The 20,092-nt window shown below is 36.8% G+C and overlaps 1 protein-coding gene across 1 annotated transcript; it reads right to left on the reverse strand.

Moving 5' to 3' along the window:
- Positions 1-11,218: 11,218 nt before the first annotated feature.
- Positions 11,219-14,650, reverse strand: LOC149147255 (uncharacterized). Its single transcript, XM_089441762.1, has one exon. The coding sequence runs from the start codon at positions 14,648-14,650 to the stop codon at positions 11,219-11,221; it is 3,432 nt and encodes a 1,143-aa protein (XP_089297888.1).
- Positions 14,651-20,092: the final 5,442 nt, after the last annotated feature.

Raw genomic sequence — 20,092 nt, forward strand, 5'->3', positions numbered from 1 at the left:
ATATTACAACATTTCACTAAATGCATTCATTTTACCTTGTGGTTAAATATTAATGGTTTCTTCTATTTTTAATGATTAAATGAGTTTTTAATATGGTTCTATCAATGATAGTTTACTAATGTGGTTATGTGGCCAAGGAGCATGTTCCATTATGAAAATTTCTATCTTTGTATCAGTTCAGCAGTTCGGTACTTAATTTTGTACTTGCATGAATAGAGGAAAAAATGTCAAAATTATAAAATATGTTTCTTTCTAAAAGCATGATAAATTAGGCACCACATTGTGTTAATATGCTGGTACATGCCTTGGAATATACCCATCTCACACGTGTGGGATCCTAGCACATTATTTAAGCTACAACCAAAAATAGGTTATAGTTTTGAAACTGCCATGTTCTACCTCAATTTTTGTGCATATGCTGGCAAATCTCAAGCATAAGGAAAATAGGCTTTTGAAAAACATATAAATTTACATATATATCAAACCATTTCCAAAAGTTAAGTATGGTTTGAAAGTAATAGCTAGTTCTTTGAAGTAGTTTTGTACAAAATTTTTGCCAAACCTAGATTGGCAAAAGTATCTACATAGTCAACTTCATGCACGATTTCTGAGGCCATGGAATTGAATCGGGAAATTACAAGAGATATTTTTTTATAATATGGAAATATAGGCTCCATAGAAACAACTCCCAAAAATACATCATGGTCGAGAAGATATGGTTGGTTTTTTAACACCAATTTTATAAAATTACACAAAAATCAGATTTATGAGATTTTCCTCTAAAGTTGTAAATTCGTTTTCTGAGTTTAGGGGATTGGATCTTATCCTTCCTCAAAGGATTTTATGGAGATAAGGTAGGCTTTTCATTATTTTAATAGAGGATATCAATGATTAGTTTTTGACAAATTTAAAGAGTTGATTTGTAATAAAGTTTTTGATGTGAATAAAAAATTGATGGTTGCTGAATTTTGGTACATCTTCTTAGCTTGATATGATTTTTTCTCAGCAACACTAACTTCCTGGGAAGGGCCCCTCAGTGTGGGTAAGTTTTTCTATGCCTCGTGTTTTTTGTAGATTAGTCTTACATCTAGCAATTTAATTTTATTTTGCAATGAATCTATGTTAGATAAAACTCAGATATATTCACTTTCATGCTTTCAATTTAGTTTGTAGTACTTCTCTGTAGGTTTAGGAAGTGAATTCCATTTCATTGATTCTTATCTGTGCATGACTAAGATCTTAGTTTCAATATTTGATTGCATAAAGAATTGACACTCTTCCATTCTTTGTTTTATGCCTAAGAAATGAAAGAAACTTTAAAACAACATCACATATAAACAATATTTTCAAGCCTACATAAAAAAAAGTATGATTTTTATCTTCTTTGTATTTCCTCTTTGAGAAGATTGTGTTCTTAATTGAATTTCCTATTACAAAGAACATTTGTCTTTCTTCTATTTGCTACTCCCTTCCTCTTTTTTTCCTTAATTTTGTATTTGGGTGAATAATTTAATAGTCATTTTACATTCATCCCTTTATTACATAATTATATTTATTAATTCTCTTCTTGCTCATTATATAAGCATTTCATTCTCACATGTAGATTTATGCAATTTAGTATATTCTCTCATAGATTTCATTCTTCGTATTGGTGTCTATGTACTTGATTGTGGAGAGATATTGATTTTAGGATTTAGAAATCTACATTTGTTGCAAGTTGTTTTGATTGATTTCAATTTTTAGTGACATTATATTTTCCATTCATTTTGGGTTTCCTGATTACTTTAATTTATAGAAGTTTTTAAGACCATTAGAATCCATTGAAGGACAAGAAACTCGAGTTAATTACTCATGAATAATCATAGAATATGTTTAAAACTTCATAATACTGAGTTCTTCTTATGTCCCAATGCATGATTCCTTAGAGTTTGTTTTCATTTTCAGTAGTTATCTCTTTTATTGCTTTACTTACTTGGCATGATTTTGCTTGTAGTTGTCAGCATTTACTTTTCTGCATTTTGTTTTTTTACAACATGTTTAATGAGTTTTTGTATGCAACATTATACGATTATAACCAGTGAAGTCTCAATATCTAATAAGCTACATAAATAAATCCACATGAACTTAGAGTCCGACAGTCGAGTGGTAAGTTATAATCCTTACTAATTAGTTATTTCTAATTTTAGTTGTTAGCATAACCTAGAATAGGCTCTAATCCTACATTTCATGTGCTTGCATATCTAAGTATTACGATTTTGGATTCTATAATTAAATGTTGGAATTAGAATACATATAATTCTACCAATAGACACACTCTTCTCAACAACTTTAATACAACAACTCAATAACCCAATATTACGTAACATATGAAAAATATAACACATTATAGGGCATATGATCATTAATACATAGCTGGACCATGAGACCTCATATAGATCTCTAACAAAAATTGCAACATTATACTTCGATACAATCTCACTCAGCCATCACTGAAGGATACTCTGCAACACATAGGTGTACAAATATTTGCAATATAGCCTCAGATCGACCATCAAATTGACAATATAATGATCCAAGTCCACAAGTATTACCACACGGTGTTATGACTGTGTGGGCCTGGAGGGGACAGACATGACTCTTAGCCCCATTGTTGAGGGTGTCCATCATGGTTAGGACTGGAGGAGGCTTGCCAAGTTATAGTGATACCACATGCTAATTAGGAGAATACATGTGGGTCCATGGGCCTCGCTATCAACCCAATCCTGAAGGTTACAACCAATGACTATCCCTTCCGGACTGTCTCGCCAGACAAACCAATGTTGGGTGACATGATACCTCCAGACCTAAGCTTAGAAGGAACACCAACTAAGGCATAGCCCTGTTTGGCTAACCCTGGCACCCAACCCATTGTCACTTAACAATGCAGCTGGTGGAGAGACCATCATTAATGATAGCCCACCATGACTCAGTGCCTTAGTGATTCCAGGGCAAGGCATAGGGGTGTTGAGGCCCTTTTTAAAGGTGTGACGTACTATTCTTTGCACCCAATGGCTGACGGCTCAGTATTACCTGCATTGAGTGAGCCGCATACGAGTATAACCAATTTCATTCTTGAGATAGTGACAAACCCAGGAACACCATGCCTTGTTGGAACCAAGATGAACCATCCTCGCTAGGATACCATCACAGGTTAGGCGTAGGATACCAACAGATTCACGGATGATGTTAGGGAGCAAGGCAGCCTTGCTGGAGCTATTAAGGTTACCACCCATATATCAGCGAGTGGGCCATCACGGGCTACCAAGCACAGTCTCCTAGCCCATATAGATAGGGATGGGGTGTCCATCATTTGGTTAGGGTGAAAGGGAACCTTGCTGATTGAAAGAGGGTGCCACCGGCTGTAGTGGTCCATCAGGGGAACCCAGTGGTTATCACCCAGCCTCCTATTTTTAGTAGTGGTTGTCCCGTTGCAGATCCTCTTTAGTGCCAATGATCTTTTGTTTTTTTTTCTTGCTTTTTTCAATTACATTCTAAAGAGTGCACAAAAAGGGTATGCATTTCAAATTCAAGTCATCCATATCACTATCTCTTCATCTCTCTTCATGTGATGTTCATTCATTAGTCCTTAACATTCAACACATAACATATTTCTCGAGTCTCTAACCTTGAAATGATCCATACTTTACATATTTAAGCAATTTGGGATAGGAACAACCCATTGACTAGATCAACAATCTCTTTAAGTTAACTCAATTACGTCCAACTCCTCAACACATCACCATTATAAAAAAAATTAGTGTATTCACACCTTATTAGACCAGATCAAATTGATTAAACAATGACCATGGAGACCAAATCAATCCTTAAACTCATTCCATAACCATGATCAACTCCACAATGACTAAATCAATGTGTACATGTTAATTTTAATGACCAGGTCAATCTAATTTTCCAGGAATTACCATGGGAAATTGTAATGGTTTAAGGAACATAGTTCTGTTTATAAAGCTACAGGAAAGTACTACCGACACTAAATTTCCACCCTACAGTAATTTGCATAGGGACAGAGGGCATAATCTACAACAATGGGTTAGTGTCACTTTGTGGCCATGAGAAGGCCACGCCACTATAGTAAACTAAGGAAAAAAAAATTGTTTCCCAACATTGATTCTAACTTCATCAACACTTTTTGAGGCTCCTCCAAGACCTATACAACCTCTAAAACACCAACCAAATAACCTCAGAACACCTATAGAATCAATAAATTTTCAGGATCACAAGGGCCACCACCCCAAGTTGAAATCAATGTCAGCATGCCAACCATTCATAATTCCAGCAATCTCCCCCTCTAGCATTGATGGCAACCCCCTACAAACACTAAGCCATCTAATCTTTCTCTCTCCCCCTTTGACATCAATGGAAAAGGGTAATATCATGTGGTTCGAACTAACCATACCTACACTTGCCTACATGGACCATTGATTATCAACCAACATTTCAATAGCATACTTGGCTATCTCTTTCTGAAACTCAGTAAGGAATCCATCCCAATAACTTGTCTACTCTCACATGCTCTGATCAACAGTTACCTTGACAAGGTTTTGTAGCAATATAGGGCATCAATAAGAAATTATGTGTGCTCTTCACAGTAAAAACAATATAATGATAGTGGAAAGCATATGGTTACAAATGGGATACTCTCAACACCTCGACCATTGTCCAAGGTAGAGAACACTCTTTCGGGTTAATCACATTGTAAGGATTGGGGAGACATTTTAAACCAACTAATGTGGTTCATCCTTAGGACAAAGTGAGAAACCATTCGGTCTAAGAGAAAAAATAGCAGGCATGCATCATTGTTCAAGGTAAGTTGTTCAAAATTAGTCGTTGGTGAAATAAAATTATTTAGGAATATGTGATGAAGAGATGCTTATTACATTAACTAGTATTTAGTTAGAAAATAGTTGTTATGTAATAATTAATTATTTAATATCGAAATTGTAAATTATTAATCAATTTAAATAATAAAATAATCTAAGAATAACTTATTTATATAACATTATTAGTTAGGGTTAACCTATTCAATGTGAATTAGGTAGAAAACTAGTCATTATTATGATATAATAAATTATTTAATAATAATATTAAAATAATTAATATAACCAAAAATAATAATAATATCTATGCATAATTTATTAATCTAATATTAAAAGTTAGGGTAGACTTATTCAATGTGAATAAGGTGGAAAACTAGCCGTTATAATAAATTAGTTAATAATATTATTAAAAATTAATATATATAATAGTATTTGGTTGAAAATAAGTTGCTATGTAATAAATTAGTCAAAAAGTATATTAAAAATAATTCATTTATCAATTCAAATAATAATATAATATAAGAATAATTTATATATATGATATTATTAGTTATGGTTGACTAATAATATTATTAAAAATAATTAATTTAAATAATAATAATTAGTTGTTATGTAAGTAATTATTAATTTATATAATGCTATGTCCTAAAATAATTATTCAAGATTCTATTAATCAGAAACACTGTTCTCTACATTATGGATCACAAAAGTCTTAGATCTAACATTGTCTAAGGTCTCAGCGCCAATAGTTTACATGGCTTTAGCAACAAATACATTACCATACTTGGAGATTTATAACAACATACAAACATGATATCATTGAATCCTCTCTACAATATGAAAACCCTCACAAGCCACTAAAATATACCAACAAACAATATTGATACAAAACTCATATCAACAACATATTAATCCAATCAACATTAGTGATCAATCCTCTAACAATATATTGGATCATCACTTCTACAAACAATATACTGAGTCAACACTTTTGCAAACAACCACCATACTCCACATAGACCTATGAAAAATAATATGATCTAGTAGCAACAACATTAATAGAATGGCATAGTGGTAGTAGCATATACATATTGCTTCAACTATCCTCCTCATCAATACAACACTATATAATTAGTGAATCTCAACAACATAGAGAAATACTTCTACAAGAAATTTATCTCTGGAAAGCAAATCAACAAGCATCATATCACATATACTCTGATAATTTGCAAATGAAGAAATACAACAACATTCTTCTCCAACAAATTTTCATAACTCATTCATAAGAAGTGATTTTGTCACAAAATTGTCTCCAATAGCAACATCTACATTGAAACCTTAACTGGATCTCAGTAATCAATAGCATTGACGAGTGGCCAAGAAATTCATCAAATAAGAAACAAATAATGAAATATGATATGTACAACATCAACATAGCATATATCCATCATGATCAACTCTTAATCCCTATGCATACTATTCACAAGTCTTTATCATTGAAAAAATACAAATAACTACATTCATACAAAGTAAACACCATGCACCACCATCATTTTGTTTTCAATAGTAACATCACAAGCATGAAAATCTCACCCTAGCTAACAACATACAAAAATCACTATATCTTTAACATACATAAATGGAAGCTATATATGGCATAATGTGAGCTCTCAAATTCAATCAAATACATTAATTTTTAGCCAATACAATGTGATCAATAACAACACACAAACTTTTCCATGCAAGCACACTAAAATAACCTAGCAGCAATATGTGAACCAGAATATACATGAGGAAGAAATAACAAATCCTCACTCAACAATATAGGGCAACTGCATATGAGATCATACAATACTATGAGACAACATATAAGCCATGCAAACCCTAGTTGTGTAAAAACAAAAGTGCATGATCCCTTTCTTTGGACCACTGAACTTCGACATACTCATCATCATCGAGCTTTGATAACCCCTACATTAAAACAATGAAGAAGCTGGAAAGCTTCTCTAAGAAGATCATAATACCAACAATATGTAAGTTCACTATGAGCTTATGTAATGCTCCCCTTGTGCATGAGTCATCTCTTCATGTTTCAAGAACATGATCTACAAATCCTCATTCACAAATCTTCTATCATAAACCTAATCACCATAATATCAACAAATACAACATTAGTAGTAATAATCATGAAAAATTTTGTAGCATTTGACCAATATCAAAGGGATAGTCATCGAAAAACCAAAATGACATAAACTTTGACAATTCAACATTCTTCCACAATCTAGTCACATACCCTAACTACATATATCAATCAATAACATATACCTAGGATAACCTAACACACAATTTGTCATCATATATGGAAATAACTACATCAGTCAAAGCATGAAGTAGAAACACCATCTCGCACCAAATCAAATCTTTGAACATGAAAATGGGGTTATATTCTTGACTTCTATGTCTACAAAAGCATCATTAGGGTTTCAACAAATAATTTCTCCATTTCTATATCTATAATCACATATAGCTAATCGAACAATTATCAACATGAACAGAGATAAACCATAAATAAAAAGAAAACCTTCATTTAACCTTGTGCAACTCCACCTAAGCTCATGCAGCTCCTTCCTAACACGTAGATCTGTCCACATACACTCCTTCTTTCATGGATGCATTAGTAATGATTCTACGTCAGGCTCAAGATGTTTCCATATGCTCCCCCTAAGACCATTCAAGCCTCAATTTCTCCTTGCAACCTCTTGTTGCTCTTTCTTCTTCCAAATTTTGAGTGGTTGATCTCTAACATGCCCATTACATTTTTTCTTCTTATCTGGTGGGCTTTGAATCCTCCTTATATTTTGATTAGATTTCCTAAGAAATTTGGGTAGCTTGCAATCTTTGGAAATATGGCCAAAATTTCCACACACATAACACCTTATGTGACCAAAGAACGGGGGAAAGGTCTCATATCTCCTATTGATTTTCTTTCTTGTATTTTCATAATTCCTACAATTAATAGCCTTATGGCCAAAATCATTGCATGAGTAACAGTAACCATAAAAAGAATTGTTATACCTAATTGTTGATGATCTTCTTGATGAGAGAAATATTCCTTGATTGTTTTCTTTAGGATCCTTCCTATGTAGCTGCATATTTTGATGAGAATGTCTAACATTTTTAGTTCTACAAACTCTTACAATGTGTCCAAGTTTTTAACAGCTGAAGCATATGACATCTCCCAAGGGTGTGAATGATCGTATTGAAGAAAAACATTTCCTGGCATGTTATTTGATTGTTAATTTTGTGGTTTGCTTCCTCTCTTGCTTCTCTCGTTACTGCTATTATCTTATTTGCTTGTAGCTTCTACTAAACTGGGATCTTCTTTGTGCAGGATGGGACTTGATTTGACAGAGGTATACTTTTAGCTACTCTTTTCCAAATTCAACTAAGTGATTTTCTTCTCTAGATAACTTCTCAATGAAATCACTTCATACTTTAACCTCTCACATTCATCGTACTTTTCTATATATTTCTTCCTCATTCCCTCTTCAACTATCCTTACGTCTTCTAGTTGAGCTTTCAATCTAATGATTTATTCTTTGAAGGAACATTCATTCTCATCCAAAATTTGTAGTAGGTTCTACTGATTTTTTTTCTCATCTGTGAGCCTTTCAATCTTAGCTTCAAGTGTGTTGTGGTAAAAACACAACCCCCCCATTTTGATTTGTTCACTTCAAATAATGGGGACCCTTTCTATAAAATTTTTGGCTAAACACCTTTCAAGATTTTTATTTAGTTGATTATCCTATGCTTTTGTTAATTTTTCATTTTCTTTGGAATTTTGTCTTGATTGCTTTGTTAAAATTGATTTTTTATAAGCTTCCCATTAACGCTTGTTTCCCCTCATTCGGTCAACTGGTTCGTAAACGACACTTTTGAAGTCTAATCATTTATCTAGCCTAGGTTAAAATGTACAATATTCCATGTTTGTAAACAAATTAGTTCAATAGTGCATTTATTTTTAATATTAACCCCTAGTTAGTTCTTACTAACATTTTTCATTTTTACTTATACAGCCAAATCATGAAGCATCGGGATTTTAGTAATTTATTCCAATTCTTAATTACTAATCTCCAAAACCCAGAACATCAAAGTGGCTGTAGTTTATTTTTTATTTATTTTCAAAGTGGCTGTAGTTTAGAAACTAAATTTCATGAAAATAAAACCAAGATAAAATTGATGTTTAATATTGAATTTTAAATTAATTAAATTAATTAATATATATAAATATAATTAATTTAATAAAATTAAAATTCAATACATAATATATATATATATATATATATATATATATATATATATATATATATATATATATATATATATATATATAATTGTTCCAATCGCATGGGGGCTTTTGATCGGATCGGAGGTTTCAATCGGGACACATCTTTATTAACCCCCGATAGCCTCCCATCCCCGATGCCGATTGCCGATCATCAAAAATCATAAAAGTCAAAGGATGTACTAACCAAAGTACGTTATTAGTTTATATCTTTTGTTTTTACGTGTCATTTAGAAGTTTCACTCATACGTGAGTGGAATAAGTTATAGAGAGTGGTAGGTATAATATTAAAATAGTATATAATATTTAATATTATATTTTAAATTAATTTAATTAAATTGAAATTTAATTATTATTTAGATTAATATTAATTAGTTTATAAATAGTTAATTATATTAATTAGTTAGATTAATATTAATTAATAACAGTTTATTAAATATTTTATTTTTTTTGTAAGCTGAGGTGGTACTCTTTCTATTACTGGATAGAAAATAAAACATTACATCATATCAAAAATCTTGCAGACCCGCCCACATGGGGAAACCGGGTGACTAATCCATCTATAGTTCTTTAAAGCCGCCCAAAAATAAAAGGCCCAAAGTCTGATAATCTTAGCCAAATAAACCAGACAGTCTTGAGATTTCCTAATACTACTAGTCTGCAGAAAATACATATCTCTATTTACGTCATGCAAAAACCTATAACCAAAAAGACTATTAGATCTTCTAAACATATCTCATGTCAAACAGTGTCCGTTGTCGGTTGCTGACCTGCTCCTTTCTCTGCATCTTGCTGGTCTCCCTTTAGCAGCTGATGAATTGCGTCCAGCTTCTCCTCTTGCCTCTCCATCGCAATGCGGATAAAGCTTAATTCCCTACGCATGTTCGAGTTTCCCTGGGCCAGCTCAACCATCTCCTTAGCCACTTGCTCTAGAGCCTTTGCCAGCAGCCCCTTCATAACCCAATATATGTGCAAAGATTGTTTAAACAGTGACATTCTCCCCCTTGTATGCCCTGGATCATGAAGCAGGAACTCCCACTCCTCCATGTCCTCTTCAGATTGATCTTGAAGAGACTCCTCCTCTAGATACTGCATAATTCTTCTCACTGCTGGGTTGGAGTTACGCTGGTAGGCCCTTTCTGCCCGCCGGACCCTGTGATTCACCGTCCTCCTTGCCTTTTTAGCTGGAATCCTATCTTGCCTTGAGTTCTCTCCTTCTTCCTGTGTCCTCCTATTCTGACCCCGGCCCCTTTTCCTGTTCAAGTCCACGCCTCTGCCGGGGCCTCTCTCTCGTCTTCTCATACCATACCGTCGAAACTTAACCTCCTGCAGAGCAGGGTCATTCTCTTCCGTCTGTTGGTGCTTGTCGTCTGCTGCCCTGTCCTGAGAGAAAGACCGCACATTCCCCTCGCCCTGAGGAAGCTCTTCCTCCGACTCATCCTCGATGTCCCAGACCTTGATTGGCTGGTCATCATTCATAATTCCTTTTCCTTTCCTGCTCTTATTCTCATCAGCTGCCTTATACTGTTCCTCTGTCTCCCTAGCTTTCTGTCTTGTTTCCATACTGCCCACGGGATTGGCGCAGAGAGATCTCGGGTTCTCGGAAGCTTTTACCTTTCGATGCTGTTTCTCAGCAGCAATATCTGCACTTCTCCAAATTGGGAAACAGCTGAATAAGTGATCTCCCATCCCCATTTGGGTATATATCGATTTCCTATCCTTATCGTACCTCCTTGGTTCAGTTTTCGTTTGCCGCCGGTAGCTTTCCGGGATGACGATTCCCCTGGCCATCATTCCCTGATTAATTCCCGCTGTCAAAGGATCTGACAGACCGCTCCGACCTCCTCTAATGTCTCGCTCATTTATTATTTCACCTCGGATGTCTTCCTGGGCCGTTCTCCACGCCCGCCGCCACTGTACTAGCCTGTGTCTTATGATCATATCTTTTCTCTGTCCCATCTGATTTGGGATCATTACTCGGGACCTCCACGTCCTCTCATTGCTCCAGCTCATTGATCCTTGTGTTCCCACTTGTAGCTTGATCATAGTCTGATTTAATTATTTCTGCCAGGTCCTTCCACTCCCTGTGCCCGCAGACTGCTCTCCATTGATTATCCACCGTGCTGCCCCGACCTTTACAGCCCCAGTTTGCCATGAAATCGGCCGCCTGGTTTCCTTTCCTTCTAACGTGGTTTATAATTTTGTAATTAATTCTTTTCAGAAGATCTGCAATTTCCTGGATAATTCCTGTTGTGCGCCAACTATTTGTGACCTTCTCCCAATCCCAACCATTGCTAAGCTTTTTCAGAGTCTCGACCGCAATCTGAGAGTCTCCAACAATTTCTAAATTGGTGTAACCGTTTCTTACAGCAATTCGCAATCCCTGGTGGAGAGCCCAGAATTCTGCCTCGTTATTAGTCATTTCTCCACCCCAGTCTGCGAAAATCCATCTTACCTGCTTGTTGTTATCCCGAAAAATGCCCCCAAAACCAGCTTCTCCCGGGTTCCCCTTCGAGGCCCCATCGAAGTTTAATTTGATAAAATTTCCACTGGGGAAGCTAAATTTATCAAGGCTTTGAGTCTGCATGTCCAATTGAGAATTCTTCTTGAAGTGGACCATCTCATACTTTAGGTTTAACTTGTTCAGAATGCCCTCCTCAACCGGTTTGGCCTTCCAATCCTCTCCATCCCACTTTTCAACCAGGATTGATTCTCGCATTAACTTGACTGCTCTTTCCCAGATTACTTCAGGTTCTTTTTCTGTATTTTGAAATACCCTGCGATTCCTCTCCTTCCATATCATCCACATTACAAACCCTAAGATGAGACTCCACGCTCTTTTGACCACTCTACACTGGAAAACCTCCTTATTCCATTGAAAGATCGTTTCAGTGAATTCGCTAGGAACTATCTCGGATTTACCAAATGTTCGTTTGGTGTTCATCCACAGCTTCTTTGCGAACAGACACTTAAGCAGAAGATGATTTCTGGTCTCCGTATCAGTGTTACATAGACAGCACCTCGAAGGACCATTGAAGCCTTTTTTTTGAAGTTGATCCCAGGTTAAAATCTTTTTCTTAGTTGCCAGCCAAATAAATATGGAGACTTTAGGCCACCAGTTACTTTCCCATATCATTTTCCAGTCTAGATCCTCTTCACCTCTGGTTTGGGTATCAGTTAAGAAATAAGCTTCTTTGGTGGTAAAAGAGCCCTTCATAGAATTCCCCCACCTAAGGATATCCTTACCTGTGCGGGCTCTAATTTTCCTAGATTCAACCTCTTTCCTGTAAGCTTCTTGATGGTCTTGACTGAGCTCTCTATCCCACTCAGTCGGGTCAGTCCAAACTCTCCAGCTTCCATCTGGGTCATTAGCTTTCCAGTAGTCTCTAACACATATTCTATCTCCTGCTATTCTATTCCGAATTTGATGAAGCCTCTGAATTCGATTCATTCTTTCTTTCTGTTGCCACCTATCTTCCCAGAAGTTGGCTTCTTCTCCCCCTCGGATCTCCCAGAAGGTATGTTTTTCCACCAGATCTCTGTTTTGACGCGCAAGGTCCCATATTGCTGACCCTTTAGGAGTATCTCTCTGCTGTAAAATCTCAACTGTGGAACCAGGCATATTGTATTTGGTTTTCCATATGACTTTCCAAAGATCATTGCCTCCCCTAAGCCAGCGCAACCAGAGCTTAGCTCCCAATACTCTGTTAAGAGTTTCAGGGTCCCTCAACCCTAAACCTCCTCCCTCTTTTCTCTTAGTTACCTGGTTCCAAGAAACTAAGGCCCACTTTTTCTTCTGGTTGGTCCCTCCCCATATAAAAGTTCTGATGATCTCTCGGATCTTAGCACATACTCCTAAAGGGGCAGCCATTATCGACAAGGGATAGATGGGGATAGCTTGAAGGACCGCTTTTGCCAGAACTATCCTTCCTGCTATATTTAAGACTCTGAAGGCCCAATTTGCTACTCTGTTTCTCAGCTTATCCAGAACTCCTTGCCAGTTTCTCATCTTTTTGGAAGTAAAGTCCAATAAATTACCCAGGTATTTCATAGGCAGTTCTCCCCTCTTGAAGCCCAATAATCTTATAAGATGATTTTTGACCTGCTCCACTGTATTAAATATGAATATACAGGATTTATCTCTGTTAATTTCCAGACCCGAAGCCTCAGAAAATAAGTCCAGAATTTTTTTGAGCTGTCTTACTTCTTTAACCGTTGGTTCCCCGAATAGAATTATATCATCAACGAATTGTTGATGAGTTAGAGGCAGATTATTTCCCCAGAGCTGTAGACCTTTGATTCTGTTTGCTTCTCTTTCTTTTTTAATAAATCGACCCAGACCTTCGGCTGCTAGGATGAACAGAAACGAAGATAATGGATCTCCTTGTCTAATCCCTCTAGAAGCATTAAATGTTTTTGAGGGAGTACCATTAACCAAAATAGAAAAATTTGGAGAGGAAATCAGGCTATGTATCCATCTAATCCATCTCCTGTTAAAACCAAAACTTCCCAACACTTCTTCCAAATAATTCCAATTAAGCCGGTCATAAGCCTTCGACAAGTCCAACTTGATCATCATACCCTTTTGCTTTTTTGTTTTTAAAGAGTGAATAACTTCTTGAGTTACCACCAGCCCATCCAGGATCTGTCTACCTTCAACAAAACCTGTTTGTTCAGCAGATATTAACTTGCCCAGAAGGGGTTTTAATCTCTTGGCGATCAGGGATGTTATAATTTTGTAAATAACATTACACAAGGCTATGGGTCTAAAACCATTAGCATCTTCTAAATTATCCCCCTTTGGAATTAAAGCATAAAAAGTAGAGTTAATGGCAGGCCATACCTTTTGGTTCATCCTGGACTCTTCTATCAAATCAAGGATCTCTTTTCCCAGGAAGTGCCATCCCGCCTGGTAGAAATCAACTGTGAAGCCATCCGGGCCTGGAGCAGTGCCTTTCTTCATTGCTTTCACCGTTTCCTCTACCTCCTCTAAGGTCACTGCTCTCATTAATGCCATATTTTGGTCCTCTGTGACTAAACGAGGAATAGCTGAGCAGATCTCCTGAATTGCTCTCGATCTATCCATTTGAGGTTCAGTTAGGATTCCTTTATGGTGGTCTATTAGGACTTGTTCTATCTCAGCTTGTTCCACCACTCGATTCCCATTCCTATCTTTGATGGATAGAATCCTGTTGCTCTGTCTGTGTTTGATCATAGCCTGATGGAAGAATTTAGTATTCCTCTCCCCCTCCCTTAACCACTTTATTCTTGATTTTTGCCACCAGAGAACTTCCTCCTGCTTTCGTCTTTCTTCTAGCTTTCCAAGGACTACCCCTTCTTCTCTAATGCTTTCCTCAGTTCTGCCTTCCACTATCATTTTTTGTTGAAGAGATTCCATTTCTTCCTCCAACTTTTGTTTTTCTTCCATAATGTTGCCAAATTCTTCCTTATTCCATTTTTTAATTCTGCCTTTCAGCTCTTTCAGCTTCAAATGGAATGTATGCATTTTTCCTTTGCCTTGCACTGTACTTTGCATCCACCATTCTTCAACTTTCTTCATGAATTCTGGGTCCCTTAACCAGAAGGCTTCAAATCGGAAAGGTCTTTTTCCACGGTTCCTTTTAATATCCACCTCGAGTCTAATCGGCCAATGATCAGAACCCAGGGATGGTATGATTTTTGCTTCAACAAAAACATCCTTATTCATGATAGCTTCTGAAACTAGGAAGCGATCAAGTCTTGAGGCAATTTGATTTTTGCCCCCCCTCCTGTTGTTCCAAGTGTGTATCCCGTTGATAGTCTGGATATCTACTAATCTTAAATCCTCTATCATTTCATTAAACTTATCCATAAAGTGGTCCACCCTCCTTATCCCACCTTTTTTCTCTTCTAAGGATCTGATTAGATTGAAATCACCTCCTATGATCCAAGCAACTTCTGGATATAATCTTCTGATGGTTTTCAGACTATTTATAAAGTTTTCCTTTTCCCCTGGGGAAGGGGGTCCATACACCCCTGAGATGACCACCTGTTCCTTCGTACCTACTATCCTACCCAGGCCAGTAAGGACTCTACTCATGCTGGTCCAACTTTCTAAAATGATGTCATTAGGATTCCACAAAATTGCAATGCCTCCCGCAGAGCCGATAGCGTCTTGCCCCATAACTTCGTATTGCAGTTTATTTTTGTCCAATATTCCTTCAAGTTGCTGAACAGTAATTTTTGTCTCCTGTAAAATCATAATGCTAGGCTTCTCCTTTTTCAATTTTTCTTTCAGATATGTCTGTTTACCTTTACTATTCAGGCCCCTAATATTCCAACTAATAACAATCATTTAAAACTTTTGGTAGGAAGGGAAGAATACCTCTGACAGAGGTATCACTTTACCTAAGTTTATCAACGTCTCTCCCACAGTCTGGATGGTTTCACTCATTGTTTTTCGACCTCTTTTCCTACTATTTTTGCCAGAGCCGTCCATTCCCGCTTGTCCATTCCCCTGCTAATTTCATATCATGACCTGCTGATTCATGTTCTCCCCTTTTTTTTCCTTGTACTTCTGAAATGCTTCCTTATACAGCTGTTTCTGTTTTTCAGGAATAAATCTGTTATCTAGATGTTTCCATTCCTGGATTAGCTGTTTCATGATTCTCTCCTCTTCCACCTCAATTTCTAGTTGGTTTTCCACATCCATCTGCGATTGTACTTCTGTATTTTCTGTCTTTCCGTCGGTCTGGGTCTCAATGATTTTTCTTAGGTTTGCACCTTTTCCTTTTTCCTCACTTACAATTTCCATTGGTGAGTTTCCGGGGTCCTCGTCGTCCTCCAGATTCACTTCATAGTCCTCGTTCTCGTTCTGCAGCACTTGGAACTTGTTCTGACTTGTTGTTTGGCTGGGTTTTTCTTGTGAGTGGAATTTTGGACCCTCCTTGCTCTGCTTCCGTCTCCTTGTGACCTGTTGAAAACCCCTGTCCGTCTCCTCCACTTTTTCTGAATTTTTTTGGTATTCCTCTTGGTTTCTCTTTGATTCCTCCTCCTTATTCAGCGGGCACTGCCGGTATAGATGGCCATATTCATGACACCTACGACATCTAAACGGTATATGTTCATAGTCTATTGGCTGTTGCCAGACTTCATCATGATATTCTAACTCAATATTTTCTGGGAGGGGTTCTGCCAAATTCATGTAGACACAGATCCTTGCGTATGAAGTATATTTACCTCGTTTCGTATTTTCCGCAATTTTGACAAAACTCCCGATTGAGTTCTCGATTCCTTCTAGGATTTCAGGGTCCCAGAATTCATCTGGCAGCCCAAATAATCTGACCCAGATTGGGGCGTCGAGCATTTTTTCTTTCTCTGGGCTGTATCGTTCTTCCCAGTATTTCATGAACAGGCCTGCATTGTTCATGAAATATGGGCCTTCTTCGAAGATCCTCTTCTTGTCTTCCAGATTCGTGAAGATAGCTGTGAAAAACCCTTTTGCTCCCAGTTTCAGATCTATATGGCCTATTGGTCTCCACCTTTGGTCGATCCATCTGTACAGCTCTTTCTCTGATGGCCAGTACCCTATGAATTTACATATCAGGGCATGGTCCTTCATATAGCAGTTGTATTCCTCAAGTTTGTTGCAAGGGATGACGTATCTCGGTTGTTTTTGTGCCCTAGGTAAGCATTTTCCTCCCATTCTTTTCTGCCATAGATTACCCATCACTGGGGCAGAGCTTTCCTTCTGATTATGCTGCATTCCACTTGCACTGGTCTCTCCTGCTACCACATTTTTGAAGGAGGGGATCTCTCCCCTCCCCTTTGGGTTTTCCATTTCCCCCTCAGCGCTCGCCTCGAATTGTTTCCTCTGACTTTACTGCTGAAATCTCGTTGCCTGAGATGAGGGTATTTCGGGATTCTATTCCCCTCTGCGTTCTCTACGGGCTCCCTCGCCCTCTCGACCTCGATAAGCCTCTGTCAGCCCCGTCTGCTGCGCCGTCTGCAAACCCTAGCAGCGCGCATCCTCCGGCCCCAGCTCAATGTTCGGAATGTAATTGTATTCAATAGTTTATTAAATAATTAGTTTAGTTCATAAATAACAATTAAATTAGAATTAATTATTAGATAATTAGAGCCTAATTTAGGATTAAATTTTTAATTAAAATTCTGATTTTTTAGTTCAGCCATAGAATTTTCAGATTTATGCTAGATTTGACTCATCAACTTTGGAGACTCATAGATTGAGTTATACTTGGCCAAATGAGGCCCAAGATGGATCATTGGAAAGATAAAATCAAGGAGAACATTTCTGAGGATGTTTCACTAACAGATTTGGTCATTTATTAGGTCAAACATCAGGCAGAAGATCAAGCTACGAATTTTTAAAACAAAATCATTTTTCTAAGTTTTATTTTCTGCATTTTCATTTGTCCAAGCCTCTTTTAAATGCAGATCCATTCGTCAATGATATCCTTGGCCAATTAAACCATCCCAGGCATTAATAGAAAATATTTTCAATTATTTATTTAAATTTAATTTAATTGGATTTGTTTTAATGCCAAAAATGACATTTTGATTTTATTGTTGCATCTTAATTTATTTTAATTTCTTTTTGCAAGAAAATAGTAGAAGGGATATGGAGAAAAAGATCTTAATCAATGAGAATGCTCTAGCAATTATAAGATTGGAATTTTGAGCAATAAAATTGGATTGGGCAGATTTACCTTCAACAAAATTTCCTCTCAAAATACTTTCGGAAATATTATAAATTGTAGATTGCAGAATGTAATAAAGAGGCTGCTCTCCTCTGCAATTTTGGACTTCTAAAAGCATTTCTGCAATAGGAATTTAGAGTCGTAGGAGGGAGGAGAGAAAAACTCAGATTTGGGGATTATTGTGGAATTTTCTTTTGTATTTTGAGTTATGTATGATGGACAGAGTTTGCACTATTGTGGCTCTAGCTTTGAAAGTAGAAGTTCAAGCAATGTAAAGGACTGTTGGAGACTAAGATCAGAGAAATGGATGCAATAAATTGATATTTCTAATACTAATATTTCAAATATCAGTTTCATTTTTATGATAACAAGAATGTGTCATTTTATTCATGTTTGTGCACTTATGTCAATATGGGTAATTTGTCTCAATATTGTTATTATGTATCTATGCTCTTATGAATTAAATTCTGATTTCTGAGTAACTATTTACTCAGAAATCTGTCTTATAAAATTGATTTATTAAATAGTAATGTGTTGTAAACTATTTCTGCATATTATTGTTTAATTATTGATTTACTGATATGATAATCAATATCATTTTTGTGAATTACTTCCTAAGCGTTGTTGGTTTATTATTTCAGTTAAAAGGTCTCAATAGAATGTGTTTTGGTATTCACAAATGTCAGTTAATTGGACTACTTCATTAGCTTGACATTGGCTAAAAGCCAGACATATTTAAATCCTTATCATTTAATTATCTTGCTCTTAATTGAGTTAGATCTATATCTACCTAATTAAGGTAGGATTTGTTAGAGTCGGTCTAGTAGCCCTCCATCAGCGATCAAAGCTATTTGCATCTACATAAATAGGTGTCTCATCAGTGTCTTGCATTCCATTAGGCATGCCATAACCCTGATGGAGGAGCTGGTGTCTTTGTCCCCCTCTTGGCATTGCTGGATCAAAGTCATTTCAGTCCTTAATCTCTTTCAAATATTGTCTTGTCTTGTCTTGAGGTCAAATTCCTAGGTCTAGGGTTTTGGTCAAGTTTGTTTACAAGGTCATGTCTCTAAAGGTCAATAAGTGCCCATCAAGCCAGAGGGATGATTTTCAAAGTGTTTCTTCGAAAGATTCTATCTTGTGCAGCTAATTTTCACCTTGGATTTAAAAACCTTGTTTTTGAAGCCAAGGTCATTTCTCAAAGTTTTGTAAAAATTGTAAAAATTCAAGATGATTCAAAAGGACAGCATATAACCCTGGCTCCCTTTTCAAGATCCCTCAGATACTGTCGCTGCAAAAATTATCAAAGAGAAGCATCAAATCAACCAATTTCAGGATAAAAGGAAACCATGTGGGTTGTGACATGAAATTAATTCAAACAAGGCTATAAAAGCCCTAATCTCCCTCTATCAAGCCTCATTATGCATCCAAGTGATAGAGCAACTGATTGCAAGAGAGTTTGAGTGAAATTTGTGAGCTTGACAGGCGCGCGACCCGTTGAACTAGGCGCGCGACCCGTCAGAGGCGCGCGACCCGTTGGGTGAGGCGCGCGACCCGTCAGCGCCCTCTTTGTAAAACCGCCTGAAAATTCACCAAGGAGCCACAAATTGCCAAATTTTGCAAGGTAGGCCCTCCATCATGAAAATTATTGCTTGCTACAGTTTAAGAAGATCATGATTGTATTTTTAAAAGGTCTTCATTTGCAAGTAAAAGTCTCCATTGTGCTTTTGGGCTTAAAGTTGTCAAAATGCCAATTCATGTCATCATTCAGCTGAGTGTATCATCATTCAAAGGGTTTTCATCATCATTTAGGTTCCATTGGGTCATGTTACATCTTGTTCATGCTTCAGTCACACCTAGGCAAGCTCATTTCCCTCTCCTAGGGTTTTGAGGGCAATTTCTCTCGGATGGTCAAATCATTAGCAAAACTTGTATCCAGATGTTCATACACCTTACCCTATCCTTCATGTACCTTATCAAACACTTTCCATCACAGAGATCCCCCAAATTCCTCATTTTTGCACAAACCCTAGTTTCTAGCTACAACTTGGCAATTTTCTAGGTTTGGCCTGTGTTTTGCCCTTTTGGACCCCTTCCCCTCACTCAATCTCTGAGATTCCACTTTCCCCTACTTCCTAGCATCCCTCCCCACTCCCAAAAATTTCCCCAAGAAT

The sequence above is a fragment of the Pinus tabuliformis genome, chromosome 9 (assembly GCF_031772625.1).
Source record: "Pinus tabuliformis cultivar Carrire ecotype Pingquan chromosome 9, CPIR1, whole genome shotgun sequence".
Taxonomy (NCBI): Eukaryota; Viridiplantae; Streptophyta; class Pinopsida; order Pinales; family Pinaceae; genus Pinus; species Pinus tabuliformis.